The sequence below is a fragment of the Equus przewalskii genome, chromosome 32 (genome assembly GCF_037783145.1).
Source record: "Equus przewalskii isolate Varuska chromosome 32, EquPr2, whole genome shotgun sequence".
NCBI classification, from domain to species: Eukaryota; Metazoa; Chordata; class Mammalia; order Perissodactyla; family Equidae; genus Equus; species Equus przewalskii.
In genome coordinates, this window is record NC_091862.1 from 2,414,915 (window position 1) to 2,431,798 (window position 16,884).

At 42.1% G+C, this 16,884-nt stretch overlaps 1 protein-coding gene across 36 annotated transcripts in view; it reads right to left on the reverse strand.

Moving 5' to 3' along the window:
- AFDN (afadin, adherens junction formation factor) overlaps positions 1 to 16,884 on the reverse strand; it is a 140,093-nt gene that overhangs the window by 53,439 nt on the left and 69,770 nt on the right. For 20 of the 36 annotated variants that reach the window (XM_070602868.1, XM_070602901.1, XM_070602879.1 and 17 more), the window contains 5 exons: positions 10,313 to 10,382; positions 6,693 to 6,808; positions 2,579 to 2,640; positions 2,267 to 2,472; positions 52 to 72 (listed from right to left, as the gene is read on the reverse strand). In XM_070602868.1, coding sequence (XP_070458969.1) covers positions 52 to 72; positions 2,267 to 2,472; positions 2,579 to 2,640; positions 6,693 to 6,808; positions 10,313 to 10,382 — 475 coding nt within the window. The remainder of the gene's footprint in view (positions 1 to 51; positions 73 to 2,266; positions 2,473 to 2,578; positions 2,641 to 6,692; positions 6,809 to 10,312; positions 10,383 to 16,884) is intronic. The other 16 variants (XM_070602887.1, XM_070602899.1, XM_070602897.1 and 13 more) reach the window with 1 other exon arrangement.

Sequence of the window (16,884 nt, forward strand, 5' to 3'; positions counted from 1 at the left end):
AACTCAGCTAAGCCAACATAGCTAGGATCAGCTCCCAGCAGTATGTCCTACCTGATCAACCTGGTCTACTTCCTGGAGAAAAACAGACGAGGGGAAATCAAGCAGAACGAGAGAAAGAAACTTGTAAACAATCATGATAGTTTAAAAAAATCAAAACACTAATATGAAGGTACGACATGAAGGTACGACATTTAGTTATGTTATTCCCAAATTACACATTCATTTATGGCACTGAAGCAGCTGTGGAAGCGGCATAAACAATTAGTTCTCTGTTCTTAACACTGGCACAATAACTAAGAGAACTCCCGGAGTTTATAAAGAAGATGTTACAGTCAACACATGAACATACCGATCTCTTTAAAAGATTTAGAAAGGAGGGACTTCTCACTGTCTTTTAATTACACTTTGTGTTTCACTACTTAAAGGTACACCACGATGAGCTATTCCCCTAGGTTCATTAATAAGAATGAAAGAGACAGGAAAGACCAACAGAAACAGTAAAAATAAAACTTGAGAATTTAAAAATGTATAAAAAAACTTATACTAAAAAGGAGTGAATTGCTTTTGAAAGTAGGTTTTTACAAATTAAAGAATTTAAATGATTCATTACCATCGCTGTTTTCTAAAACTTTAAGATCCCTCCAATCACATACTAAACCTAACTCTGAAGTTTAAAAGACTGGTTTTGATAATGGCAATTTCACTAACTAGTTCAAATTCAATACGGAAAAGTCTATCAAAAGTAGTTTGACGACAGGAGTTTCACAATTTGAAACAGGCTTTAGAAACCCAAACAGGACGGAAGACAGACAATGGCTCTGAATGACAACTGAAAAGGAAATCCACATTTGATTATAAAATAATGAGAGGAACAAAATGGTATCCAAATAAAATGGCTTTCCTTTTTATCTACTTCCTCACTTGGGTAAGAGAATAAAAACCCCATCAAATTTATATGCTAACCACTCAAACATAAAAGAAACATTCCTTGAAAAATTCTGGCCTTTTAAAACAATTCTGAGGGAATTAAAAGATTAGTTTGCCTCAATTTATCCTGACAGGAGAAACCCACCGAACCATCCAGTCACGTTACTTCACGTCGCACAATAGAGCTACAGCTGAATAACAGCACTGATGATGATTTAGGAAAAACTTCTAAAAATCTGTAAATTTAATTTTAAGGACTTGAAAGATTAAATCTTCAAATTATCTGTAAGTTGTGAAAACTCTTAGGCCAATTTTATCAACTATAGATAGAAAGTAATTAAAGGAAATAAATCATTCTGCCAAGAGAACACCCTTACTTCTGGAAATTTTCAAAACAGGTTTATGAAAGAGCTGGAACCTGAGTTTCATCGTCATGTCCATTATACCCGTATAAGGGCTATTAAAAAACCCAGACGATTAGTACCAACATCATAGTAGGCTAATTATAAAAAAGCAAATGCCAGGGGGCCGGTCCCATGGCTGAGTGGTTAAATATGCACGCTCCTCTTCAGAGGCCTGGGGTTCAAGGGTTCGGATCCTGGGCTCGGACCTATGCACCACTCACTGAGCCATGCTGTGGTGGGAGCCCACATAGAAGAGCTAGAATGACCTACAAGTAGGATATACAGCTATGCACTGGGGCTTTGGGGAGGGAAAAAAAACAGCAAGAAAAAAAAGGGAGGAAGATTGGCAACAGATGTTAGCTCAGGGCCAAACTTCCTCACAAAAAAGAGCCAAGGCCTTCTTATAACCAGTAGAAAATTCTACGGTGGTTGCCAGGGAATGGAGGAAAGGGTGCTGGGGAGAAGATGCTTAACCGGTAAGAAGTGTTACTCTGGGGTGATGGGAAAGTTCTGGAACCAGACAGAGGTGGTGGCTGCAAAACACTGTGAATGTACCAAAAGCTACTGACTCATTCACTTAAAAATGGCTAATTTCATGTTAAGTGACTTCCACCTGAATAAATTATTTTTTAAAAAGTTGTAAGAAAACCCACAACAACTCCTTTCTCACAACTACTGCAATTTTAAGGGTCTTTTTCATGACCATTATGTTACCACATACAGTTCTTCCCTTACTGTAAAGTTTGTAGGAAAGAAATAGAAAAAAGTTTCTAATTCCTTTCAGCTTTTAAAGCTATACAATCAATATTATTTATCTACCTTTATTCTCAAAATAAAGTCAAACACATCACCAAATCCGGCAAGTTACAGAGACTGCCTTGGTCTAGAAGTTCCGGCCGCGAGGACTGCAGCGGCGGCGCGGCGGCTGTGCTCACCTGGATCACCCCTTCCATCATGCTCACCATCTTGTTGACGATCGCAATCACCTTGTGCGTCCGCTCCGTGGGACTGACGTCGGGCCTGTACTGGCTCGACAATACATACCGACAGGCCATGTATAACACGTACGTAGGGGACAGCTTAAAGTGGACTGTAGAGCTATTCGTGTAATTGATAATGGCAGATAAAAATGAATCTTCAGCTGCGAAGAGTTCAAAAAAGGAGAAAAAAGAAAAACCCATGAAAATCAGATGGAGAAAAACGGAACGAGAAATAATTCACTAACAACGGACTCTGAAATTACTCACCACTCTCCCTGAATTCAATGCTTGCAGGCAATATGAGCTCAGGCCCAGGAAGATCCTGAGTTCTGAAAGAAGAACGTTGCCATCTCTTAAACTCAGGTCACACAGCTAATAACATCATCGACAACCTGTGCAGATGTCTGCAATGATTTTTTAACTCCCCATATAGTTTTTCAAGTAACACACAGCCCAAGGCAGTGCCTCGTTTTCCTACATAACCTATTCAAATATCCGACGAGCGCGCTGGGAGCGATCACATCCCAGCTCCTCACAGAGGTCAGTTCCTTGAAGTATCTGCTTCCGTCCTGAGAACAGATCTGAAAACAGTCTCCATTATTAACGAAGACTCTGTGCGGAGGACGGAGACCGGGCTGCTGTGCACCTGCTGTGGTGCTGGCTCAAGTGCCTGCTGGGGACACGCGGAAAACCTAAACCACGCTGAGCTTGAAACTGAGCTCTCATACATGAAAGAGGAAAACTTCCTAAGAGCCAGACATGGTCTTCTCTCCTGAGAAAGATAAGACGACCCCGGAAGGTCCCCTTCAGCCATTCAGTATCAGCATTTTTCACAGTGACACACGCCTTAAAAAAACATATCCTACTCACTCACATTTCTTCTTAAAGTCACATAAATCCCAGGGATTTTTCATCATTTAGCCTGACACTACAAAAATAAGGAACTGTCAAAAAATATAAACAAAGAGAAACTATACTTTGGAACCTTTCTGAGAACTAGCACTGTATTAATGTGACGTCCTTCCAGGCACTCCAGATCAAATTAACCCAAAGGTCAGCAACATTTCTATTCCTATAAAAGAGTTCTTCCAACAGTGGGTCACCCTGCCCCCACTGGTCGGATGGAAGGTGGGCAGTGTTACGGGAAGTCTTCTCCCAGTTATAAATATAGACACATGTAGGTACACGTCCCCCAGGGCACCATGAAAAGCATGACTGTGTTACGCACTGGAGTCAAAAACATTTGAAAGCCATTAGTAAGAAGAGACTTTCTAAAACGTGCCAGACAAATAACTACAAATCCAGTTTAGATCTCATCTTAATAGATTCATACTTTTCTAGATGGATAGTGTTCAGTTTTACTCTCATTTAGACATTCGATCAGAATTTCAAGCAATTTAACTATTACTCTAATTCAGTTCGCTACTAGTCATATTTTATGTATAACATTTGTGTTACCCAGCCCCGCCCCCAAAATTACAAATACCCAAAGGATTAGTTTAGCAGTTCAATATCTTTATCATTTTAGTTCAACTTTAACAGAGATAATTCTCCAAAAATCTGTCCTTGAAAAGATAAGAAAATTAAAACTGACAGCAAAGCAAAGGAACCTGTGTTCTGTCTTTCTGCAAACATAACTGAAAATTAAACAGTGGGGATCATAATGACTTTACACTGGAATGAAAGAGCTATTGAGATAACTATTGGCTCAAACCAAACTGAGGTCAATATTTATTCAAATAAATCTTCATATATGGTGAAATGGAAAGTCAACATAGTTATCAAAATATTTGAATTTATTCTTGATTCAAAATGACAGTCATTTTCTGCAGCAACATTTAAGTCTATCAATCTTAGACAAATGGCTAATAACCTACCAGAATTAAACATTTGGAATCATTGGTATATCCACTCATTAAATAAGTTAGTTCAAATAATAAAAAACTTTTTCAAAAAAAACCCTATGATGATTACAGATTTATACATTATATACTAGCTAACTAAAATAACTCCTTTCCAACAAACAAATGTTCTCTTCCGTTCATTCTCATCTTCTCCATGCATCAAAAGGTAAGGAGAAAATACGATGTGAGTTAACTCAAACTATTATAATCATTAAAAGTAAAACCAAAAATCTTCTTTTCATCAAATTATATGCTTCAAAATTTATTTTCCAGTCTATGATTAAATAATTTGGACTTAACAATTTAGCTATAAAAGATGCTCTTATAAAAATAGATAAATTCTCGAATATTTTACATCTCTCTTACACCACCACATTTACAGACATCTAAAATTGCAGATAAGCAGTTATTTTCAATTTAATATTCATAAAATGAACCTGGATAAACTTTATCAATTGTTAATATTTCATTAATTTAACAAATCTAGTAAAAGTGAGGAATTTAAATTCTTATTGAAAAAAATTTTAAAATGGCAGTGATAATTTAAAAGTCATTCCCATCATTCAAAAGGATTTTTCCTTGACTAAAATTAGTGTTTCAAACATGCTTATTAAAGTGACTCAGATTTTTATGAATATAGTCATGCATCACTTAATGATGGGGACACATTCTGAGAAATGCGTCATTAGGCTGTTTCTTCACTGTGTGAACATCATAGAATGTATTTACACAAACCTAGATGGCATAGCCTACTACACACCTAGGCTAAATGCTACTTATGGGACCGCCGTCACATATGCAGTCCACCGTTGACTGAAACATCGTTACGCAGCACACGACCATACACCAGTTAAGTACTGCTTACACCAATACTGTATATGTGAAAAACACAAGGGCTAAAAATGGGAAAAATCATGTTTCTATCACTGTCTTAATATCAACAAAATAACATATTTATAGGTCAAATAAAACCTTTAATAAAGTCTTTGCAAAGCAAAATAATCTGACCTTGCAAGAAATTAATTAAAATATATGCTCACAGAATAAAATAATTTCTGACATACAATGAACTATCATCTGGCTATTTCGACACTATATTAACATAGCTTACTTATTAATTTTGCATATCCTAAAGCATTATCCTAATATCTTTCCCCTCCCCCATCTCTTGATTCATTCATTCAATCAAATATTTATGGACGAAGAACTATGATTCATACCTCTCAATCACCTTATAAATAAACAGAGGCATTCCTTACAATACTAATTTGCCGTTCTGAACATCTTATTCTACATTACACCACCAAAAACAAGTATGGGCACAGAAAGTAGACTATTCTTGCATGTAAAAAAAACTCACATAGTCAACGAAAATCTTGAGTAAAAACCAAAAGCCCACAATAAAAACGAAGTAAAAACCTGAGATTCCCATATAAATGTACAAATTTAATTACTATGATGAATGATATTAAAATCTTGTGATATACAGTGCCCTCTGCTGGAAGATGGGAAATTAAAAGACTGCATCAGGAGCCTGTCACGGACTTGATAAGTGACCTTGGGCAAGTTACCGCTTCAGCTAACGCCTCGGGCACTGGACCTGTGACTGTGCGGGGAAGTCAGGACAGCCTGATCAAACGTCTGGACTGCGCCCAAAGACGCGGGCCCCGGTGCCCCTGCCGACAGCGAGAGCAGTGCAAGCGCTCCTGCCGTGCGCCCCCGCTGCCCCTGCGACCTTCAGAGCCACGGGGCAGTGCTGGCACCACTGCTGCCGTCTACACTGATCTGCACCTGCAACGCGCCATGTGCTGTTCAGCCACCGTGTCCGAGGCACTGACATGGCTTTCCAACATTTCAACAATTTCAGAGGTCACAAAGAAGTCGAAGTCTGACTTATTAAGGTGATATATATTTAAAAATCATAAGAAAAGGAAGTAACAAAAGGCAGAATTTCTCTGTTCAATAAAGGTGGGCAAGAACAATGTCAGAAGAAAAATAATCCATCCCCCCCAAGAGGCAGAGAGCAGCACAGCAGAGCATGAGACACAGCAGCACGGAACTCCGTCACTCTTAAAAAACCCGACTTCAAAAGCAATTTTGGCTCCGTGCATTTTTAAACATATGAGGATTTCTTCTAGAAATGGGTGAAATAACTACTTTTATCTAAACATAAAAATTATCAAATATTAAACTCTATAAAAACTCCTTCTCCCCACATTTTTCAGAGCAGCACACGTAAAGCAGAGACGTTAATTCAGTGTGCCTCCTGCTTCGACGGGTAACACAGCAGCAGAGCAGCGAGGGATACAACGGCTGATGAAGCACTGTTTTCCACTCAATAACATGAAAAGGAAACACTCTCAAAAATCCTGTAGCACCCTAACATGGCAGCTACGCCCCTAGGGACTCAAGCATCCTTACCCAAACCCCCCAAGAACATGCTCCCCACTCCCACACGAAAGAGGAAAACGCCCCACCTGCTGTCCTGCCGGCGGTAATCCTGCTGCTGTTCTCTGACCATTGGCTTCACCATCCCTCGCTCGGCTGTGCTGGAGGCAGACGGCACTCTGTCACTGTCCAGTCTCGTGGCGCTCTAGTCCAAGGGGAAAACACAAAGCGTTTAAACATACCACGCCAACCAACCAAGCGCGACACTCAGCGTTGCAGGTGAAGATCTGATACAAGGCTGTCACGCAGGGAAGACGAGGCACAGATGCTGAGCAAGAGCAGAGACGAGAAAAAGCCACAGCCATGCGGAGGACGTCATGTCCACAGTGGCACAGCCAGGAACACACTGCCATTAAAGGAATAATACAACACAGCCACTTCCCTTTTCAGAGCGCGAGATGTCAGCTTTAAAACACGCGCATGCAAAAGTGGGACATACACACACGGTTTCTTCAGAAAATACAGTAATAATAGTGACTTTATCCAAAAAGCTCTCCTAACCAGGACACAGCTGAGAGACTATGTACAATATGAAGAGTTATGGTCTTTATTTGCTAGTTTTAAGAAAGGATTAAAAAAATCTGCTCATTATAGCTCAATACCTAATGAAGAATTCAGTACAGAAACTGGTTTACTTCTTGCCCTTAATCAGCATAGGGAAAACCAGACACACGGCAACTCAATACAGTACATTTAAGTCCTTCCAAACAGCACACACTCTTAGCCAACCTACGGCAGACAAAAAGGATGACTTATTTATGCTAAGACAACAATCAGAACGGAAGAAAAAAATTCATATAAAGAAATGCATTGCAGTAAAAATTTTATGTAAGTTTTCTTATCACATCTGTTTACTGTAGAAATGAAACATAGATAAGTAAATAACAATCATCCTTGTCTTACCAACTAGAGATTAACACTGTGCTGTATATATCCGTCTAGTTTTTCCTGTTTTCCATAAATGAGATTATACAACCCACTTCATAAACGATACTCTTTTCTCGTACATTGGAAACATCTTACAGCATTTTACATGCTAACATATTATAGAACAATTATGGCTTGTTTTTAAATGATTTTCAAAGGAAATGCTCACAAAATAGCCAAAGGAAGGAGAGAAAGGAGTGTGTGCGCGTGGGTGCATGCACAGAGATTTAATTATGTTAGAAAGTATAAACACACACATACATGAATAAAGAGTTCAGAAAAATACCCATCGAATGTCACCAACAGCCAGCTAAAAGTTGTGGACACATGATTTTCATTTTTTTCTCAACTTACCAAGTTTTCTATTTTGACTATACATGTTTATGAGAAATTGAGGTTTTTATAAAGACAGTTATGTTTGGTCTCAAGGGTATTTATTCATTCACTCACTCAGCAGATCTTTCCTGGGAATCTCACGTACCGGGCACTTTCGCAGCACCAGGAGGACGCAGTGAACAGACCAAGCACTAGCCCTACTTTCACAGCACTCACCGTCCACAGTCAATCAACAAACGAGAAAGTATCAGATGAAATAACAGCTGCACAGAGAACTTAGGCATAATAACAGTGGTTGGATGATCAAGGAAGACTTCCTCAAGGAGGTGACTTGAGCTGAGGTCTGAGATAAGAAGGGACTAGCCATGTGAAAACCAGCAGAAAGAACATTCTAGAAGAACACACACTCGGGCGTCAGATGGGAAAGAGGCAGGCGTCAGGGAGGGGAGCCAGTGTGGCCTGCGTGGAGCAGTGGAGCCCCGGCCAGCACACGCTAAGCTGACACGGAGGGGCCAGGTCACCCAAGGAGCTGGGTGAGCCGGTGAAGACTGCGTGGCATGTGGGAGGAGAAGCCAGCGCGGGCCGTGAAGACAGGGCAGTAACAGGACCGAATTTACATGTTCAAAACATCAGCCTGGCTGCTGGGAGGAGAGCGATGGGACGGAACAGAACGAAGAGGCGCTGCCCTCCAAGACGCTCGCAGTCCTCCCACCGTGACAACCGTAGCCTAAGCTGGACCTCCGACAGCGACAGGGAGAAAGGCAGGCAGGCGGGGACTACTTCAGAGGCAGGGCAAACAGACCTTGCCGATGGTTGGATATACAGGCTGAGAGAAAGAAGGAACCATGGATAACTTGCGACAGATGGAGCACCGCTGTGGATGGGGTAGCATTTACTTAAATAGGGAAGGATCAGGGAAAGAAGGATGTCTGAGAAGGAAAATCTAGTTTTGTTTTAGTTACGTCAAACTTGAAATACGTGCTGGACAAACTCATGGATATGTCAAGCAAGACTGTGGAGTGGGGAGAGGTCGGACCAACGACAGCGGGAGTAATGAACACACAGATGGTGTCTTAACTGAGGCAACTGCCTAAGACCACAGAGAACAGGTGTCACAGAGGAGGGGCCCCGGGCTGAAACCTTGGCCCCCCCATTTCATAAGTCAGGCGAAGGAGGAGGAGGCAGAACCCACAAATCAGACTGAGGAGGAAGGAGCATGCAGTGGGAAGAATCGGGGAGACACCCTGGAAGCTGAAAGAAGAAAGCGCACCAAGGAAGTGGGGACCCAGCGAAGACCGACGGAGAACAAGCACGGGACTCGAACCTGGAGTCGGCAGAGCCCGCGGCTGACAGTCCCTGTGCACGGGCAGGAGCCGGGGGAGCGAGGAAAGGAGATGGGTTACAGGAAGCGGGGACAGCAACCACAGATTCTCTCCTCCAGAAACCGTGCTGTGAACAGGAGCAGAAAACCGTGGGCAATGGCTGGAACAGTAAGGGCTTAGAACCAGGAGACACTGCCGCACGTTCTGACGCTGCTGAGGCCCGGCTTTGATGGGTCCCACCTCGAGGAGCCCCTCCCCTGCATCTGGGCCGAGCCCGTGCTTCGCTTTAACCGACGGGAGGTGGGGGAAGCTCCGCGGGGCCAGCTCCAGGCCCAGCCTCGGGAGGGCTGCGCGCTCTGTGCTCCCTGGGAGGCACCAGGACGTCCGGCTGCCCCAGAGAGACGATGGGGTGAGAGGTCCAGGAGAGGACCTGAGATGACAGGAAGACAGGGAGGCCCAGCCGTCCCAGCACAGCCCGGCCACCAAGCAACCCACTAGCTGAATGCGGCCACACAAGCAACCACCCGCAGGACTGGCAAACAAACTGCCCAGGTGGGTCCAAACCACACTGCACAAGTGGAAACACGCAAACCGGCTGCTGTTCTAATTCACTAAGTTTTGGGGTGGTTGGTCACCCAGCAATAGGTAATCAAAATGAGGACAGAAATGAATGATTACGCAAAAGATAAGGAATAACTGTGGAAGCAAAGTGTCTGGGAAGGAAAGCTGAGGGCAGGACCAGCACCGAAGCCGAGTAACGTCACCAAGAGCAGGAGTCTTCAGGGGTCACCTGACCGAGAAGGCTGGTTACAGAGGGGACAGGCCTGGGGCACGCTGCTGGGGAGAGAAAGCACCATTTCCCTGGCCTTACGGAAAAGACAGGCTGCTAATGTCATCCACGTATCACTGAGAGAGAATTCAACAGACGAGGACAAGCCACGCGTAGAGACCACTGTGAAGTCTGTTTTTGTAACAGTTTGACGAGCATATTACCAATAATTCATCCACGGCATCTCACAAGGGTAAACACACACTGTCCTATCAGGTACCACACTGTTACCCACCTTGCTCGTTGGCAATGCTGTTCCACTGTGAACATCTCCTCCTAAGTCAAAAGTCGTCTCCTGAACAACTCTGTTGGGGTAAAAAAAGAAATACATAGAATTAATAATTCTTAAATGATAAGGCACAGCCTCTTCTTAGTAATACAAAAGGGACAGTTAGTTAAATATCCCAATGTTCAGAGATCAAGAAATCACTTTATTTTCAGCAAATAAAGTTAAAGAAAAAACAAACTGTTCTAACTCTATCAACTTTTCTTACTGATGTAAGCTGAACACTTCCAGGATCATATTTTTTAAAACTACACTTTAATAACAATAAATTGAAAGGAATGATAAAGAAAAAAGCAAGGTGTTTCATCACGTAAGTGTCTCTGGGCTGCACACAGCACACAAATGAAGTCCAGACATCAAAGGAGCCACGGGCCCACCGTGGACAGAGGCAAGATGACAGTGCTCACGGGGAGGACCAGACAGGGGCTAAGCGGCCCTCTTGTTTGAAAGCCAATCTGATGACTTTTTAAGAACTTATCCCCTACTTATCCACTTATCCACTACTTAGGCTACAAATAAAGAAATGGGGAAATTTCTGATAATGTTAGTAATCAGATCCACACTTAGTCTAGTTTAAACAATCTTTTGGACTACCTCAAATACCAAAACCTCTAAACTCATCATTATGAGAAATTAACTCAGAATACGAACAAAGTTTCATTTTAAAGAGTCAATGACCTGAGGCAAGCTACAGTTCTTCGGCACAAATGCAGAATGAACACAATCCACTGGTCCCAGCCCATGAGAGAGGCCCAACGACAGGGAGAAAGAGCCCCGACAGCACCCAGAGACCACAGGAGGAGCACGTGATTACACTTCCTGGGCTTCTGCACAAGCTAATCAAAAAGAATGAACATCCCTTCTGTTACAATATTTGAAAAACGCATGGTCTAATTTCAAAGCACTATGGTAACTTGAAACTTTTATTTAAGCGCAATCTATAAAATGAAACCAGGAAGTGATGCAGAAGTTCAAACAAGGTTTCTACTCAGCAAAGCAGGTACAAATTCCTCTTCTACTCCATCACTATGAAAAGAAAATCACCTTGGACTACAAAATACTACAACACTTTAAAATATAGTTTTTGAGAAAATAAAAGCTTTTACTAAAGGCCAAATATCGTCAACTTTCTGGACATGACTTCATGCACTACATTACAAAGTTTTTTGAAATTAAATACTTATCCTCTGTCACCAAGATATTCACAAAACATAGAAAATCTTCTGCTGGTTTCAACTGGCCTGAATAAGAAATTCAGTTATTTTGTCTCTGATAACGAAAACAGGAAACAGGACAGTTCACCTGCTTCTGTCATCTATCAAAGCTACATATGTACCTTACCCATCCTTAACTTCCTCTTATGGATGCACAGGAATATAAGCAAAGCCTTCTTGATTCCATTTGTAATTATCATCCTAGAATAAAAAATTCACTCAACTCCATGCAAAGATCTGTATTTTTTTCTCCAAACCTGTGAAAATTTTCAAGTTTAACATGGACTCATTTGTACTGCATTCTGGATATGTGAACAATTACAAAGTGACTTTATGTATCTCTTTGATAACATTGTCAAAGTATGACCTTTGGTCAGCTCAGCTCTCAGAGCACAATGACACAAGACACAGGTGCTCAATGAATGCAGACTAGATGAACACATAAATGAATCGATGTGTCATCACAAGTCCCTGAAATTCCCACACCGACCACCAATGTCAAACTGACACCTTGCTAGAATACCTTCACCAAGACTCTGCAGACACAGACCTGAAGCCTGCAGTTAACAAGAGCTGTATCATGTATGGCTCAAGGAGCTAGAAAAAGAACAACGAAGCCCCAAGTCACTAGCAGGAAGGAAATAATAATGATCAATGCGAAAATAAATGAAAGAGACTAAAAAGACAATTAAAAAGATCAGTGAAACTAAGAGCTGGTTCTTTGAAAGGATAAACTGACAAACCTTTAGCTACAGCTATGAACCACGTATATGCCAACAAATTGGACAACCCAGAAGAAATGGGTAAATCCTAGAAACACACAACCTACCAAGACTGACTCATGAAGGAACAGAAAACCGGAGCATCATAAATTACCAGTAAGGAGACTGAATTAGCAATCAAAACCCTCCCAATGAACAAAAGTCCAGGACCAGACAGCTTCACTGGTGAACTCCACCAAACATTCAGAGAACAATGAATACCAATCCTGCTCAAACTCCAAAAAAAAGAGAAGAGGAAAAAACTCTTCGAAACTCATTTTACGAGGCCAGTATTACCCTGATACCAAAAACAGACAAGGATATCACAAGAAATAAAAATTATAGGCCAACATCCCTGATAAACATAGATGCAAAAACCCTCAACAAAATATTAGCAAACTCATGTCAAGATCACATTAAAAGGATCACACACCATGATCAAGGGGGTCTTATTCCAGAGATGCCAGGAGGCTTCAACACCTGCAAATCAATCAGTGTGATACAACTGATTAACGAAGTGAAGAATAAAAAGCAAATGATCATCTCAGTGGGTGCAGGAAAAGCATTTGACAAAAGTCAACATCCATTTATGATATTTATAAAAACTTTCAACAAAATAGGTATAGAGGGAATGTACCTCAATATAACAAAGGACACATATGACAAGCCCACAGCTAAAATCATACTCAGTGGGGAAAGCGGAAAGCTTTTCCTCTAAGATCAGGAGCAAGACAAGGATGCCCACTCTCACCACCTTTATTCAACATAGCACTGGAAGGCCCAGTCAGAGGAACCAGACAAGAAGGAGAAACGAAAGGCGTCCAAATCAGAAAGGAAGAAGTAAAATTGCCACTATTTGCAGATGACATGACATATAGAGAGAATCCTGGAGATTTCACCAAAAAGCTGTTAGAACTGATAAAGGAACTCAGTAAAGGCGCAGGAAACAAAATCAATACACAAAAACCTGTTGCATTTCTACACACTAATAATGAACTATCAGAGAGAAATTAAGAAAATCCCTCTTACAATTGCATCAAAAAGAATAAAATACCAAGAAATAAATTTCACCAAAGAGGCGAAAGGCCAGTACTCTGAAAACTAAGACACTGATGAAAGAAACCGAAGACGACGCAAATAAACGGAAAGATAGTCCATGTTCATGACTGTAAGAACTAATATTATTAAAATGTCCATACTACCCAAAGCAACCTACAGTTTCAATGTAATCCCTATCAAAATTCCAACAGCATTTTTCACAGAAATAGAACAACAATCCTAAAATTTGTATGGAACTACAAAAGACCTCGAATAGCAAAAGCAATCTTGAGAAAGAAACAAAGCTGGAGACATCACAGTCCCTGATTTCAAACTATACCACAAGGCTATCGTGATCAAAGGCCAGCCTGGTGGCCAAGTGGTTAAGATTTGGCGCTCTCACTGCCACAGCCTGGGTTCATTTCCTGGTCGGGGACCCACACCACCCGTCTGTCGCTGTCACACCGTGGTGGCTGCAGGTCGCTGTGATGCTGGAAGCTCTGCCACTGGGATTTCAGGCCAGGGTCATGGTGGACGGGTTTCAGCGGAGCTTCCAGACTAGGACAGACTAGGAAGAAGGATCTGGCCACCCACTTCCAAAAACTGGCCATGAAAATCCTGTGAACAGCAGCGGAGCACTGTCTTCTGTAGCCCTGGAAGGTGAGAAGATGGTGCAAAAAGAACAGGCAGGGTCCTGCTCTGCCGTCCCCAGGGGCACTAGGAGTTGGAATGCACTCGACAGCAGGAAGAACAGAAAGAGCAGTCACAGTAGCGTGGCACTGCCGTAAACAGACACACAGCGCAACGGGGCGGGACAGAGCGCCCAGAAATGAACCCACACAGACATAGCCAATTTTTTGACAAAGGAGCCACGAATATACAATGGAAAGAGGACGCTCTTCAACAAACGGTGCTGGGAAAACTGGATGGCCACAGGCACAGAAATGAAACTGGACCCCTATCATACACCACCCAAAAAAATTAACTCAAAATGGATTAAAGACTTGAATCTAAGACCTGAATCCACAAAACTCCTAGAATAAAACAGGCAGTAACCTTGACATTGGTCTTGGTGATGATTTTTTTAATCTGACACCAAAAGCAAAGCTAACAAAAACCAGAAATAAGTGGGACCACATCAAACTAAAGAGCTTCTGCACAGCAAAGGAAACCACCAACAAAATGAAAAGGCAACCTATGGAATGGGAGAAAATATTTGCAAATCATGTATCTGTTCAGGGGTTAATACCCGAAATATATAAAGAACTCATACAACTCAGAAAAACACAAACAATCCCAATAAAAACTGAGCAGAAGATCTAAATAGACATTTTTCCAAAGAAGACATACGAATGGCCAAGAGGTATATGAAAAGGTGCTCACATCACTAAACATCAGGGAAATGCAAATTAAAACCACAAGGAGATATCACCTCACACCTGTCAGAATGGCTATTATCAAAAAGACAAGAAATAACAAGTGTTGGCGAGGGCGCGGAGAAAAGGGAACCCTTGCACACTGTTGGTGGCAATGTAAACTGGTGCAGCCACTATGGAAACCAGTGTGGAGGCCCCTTGAAAAATTAAAAATAGAACTACCGTATAATCCAGCAATTCCACTTCTGGGTATTTATCCAAAGAAAACAAAAACACTAACTCAAAAAGATATATGCATCCCCACGTTCACTGCAGCGTTACTTACAACCACCAAGACACAGAAACAACCTAAGTGCCCAGTGATGATGAACAGATAAAGAAAATGTAGCATATAAACAATGGAATATCATTCGACAATGAAAAAGGAGGAAACTGCACCATTTTCGAGAACACGGATGCACCCTCAGGGCAGGATGTTAAGTGAAATAAGTCAGAGAGAGACAAATACCCTGTGATCTCACTTAAATGTGGAACCAAAAAAAAAAAAACAAACCTCAGCTCAGAGATAACTTAGCACCGACTGGTAGTTGCCAGAGGCAGGGGAGGAAGATGAACAAAATGGGCCCGAAGGTACAAACTCTCAGTTATAAAATGAGCCATGGGACGTAGCGCACGGCACGGTGACTACAGTTGACATTACTGCAGTGCATATTGGAAAGTTGCGAAGAAAGTAAATTCTTTTTTTTTTTTAAGGATTGGCACCTGAGCTAACAACTGTTGCCAATCTTCTTTTTTGTTTTTTTGTTCCCTTCTGCTTTTTCTCCCCAAATCCCCCTGGCACACAGCTGTATACTTAGTTGTGGGTCCTTCTAGTTGTGGCATGTGGGACGCGGCCTCAGCATGGCCTGATGAGCGGTGCCATGTCCGCGCCAGGATCCGAACCGGCGGAACCCTGGGCCGCGGAAGCGGAGCGCGAGAACTTAACCACTCGGCCACGGGGCCGGTCCTGAAAGTAAATTCTTAAAAGTCCTCATCACAAAAAAATTTTGTAACCATGATGATGGACGTTAACTAGACCTGCTGTGGTGATCATTTCACAATATATACGAACATCGAATCATTATGCTATAAACCTGAAACTAGTATAATGTTATATGTCAATTATATCTTAATAAACATATATACAAACACACACACACGTGTGGAAAAAAAACACATGGGTTATCTACCTAGGAATTTGTGTAATAGTTTGACGTCAGAACAAAAGTAATGTTTACAAAAAAATGGAAGTCCTTTCCAATTTATGGATGTACATGTAAGTACTGGTATAGTCAACCACTAAGCAGTTTTCACTAGTTTTGCAAGAAGAAGATATAATAATAAAAATAAAATTCCACAGCACATTCTTCTCAATGCAATCCGAGCCCTGTTCTTAGATGTCCCCTGCCTTTGGCCAGAGATACGATGAGAAGACACAACTGCAGGCCTGCAAAGCAAGAGCCACTGTACAAACAGCAGCAGACTGATGTTCTCACCGCAGAACACCACCACGCTAAACCAAAGGACTGACGGCAACAGCGGGACAGAGACAGTCGTGGAATCATGTTTATACACAAAGACAGACAGGGACAGCAACACTAGGAACACCATCAAAGTAAACAGAAAACTCAGAAATAAGGCACAACTGCAAACGAGAGGCAACAGCGCAGGCACTGCTGAAAGACAATGCGCAACACAGCAGGACAAACTGCTCCGTGTGACCCGTCTCCGCCAAAACGTGCCAGGAGCCCACGGGAAGAATACCAAGCAGGCATACTTTGCCCCATCCTTCCCAGGAACCCGTGGAGACGGACGTCAGGCAGGCAAGGGGGAAACGGCTGATCAGTGATGTGACCTCAGGAAAGCAGCATTAAAACCCGGCCCTCCCAGACACAGAAGGAAGGATGAGGTGAGAGGCAGGCTCAGGCTGAGCTGAGAGCTGGAAGAGAGCCAGACAGAAACGGATTTTCTTGAGAAGTAGAGAGTTAAGGCACACGCTGGGTTCTTTGGGAAGTAAGAGGCAGGGGTATCTGCTGAAACTTGGAGCTTAAGGCCAGAGGCTGGGAACAGCGGGTCTCCAACAGCCCACGGTG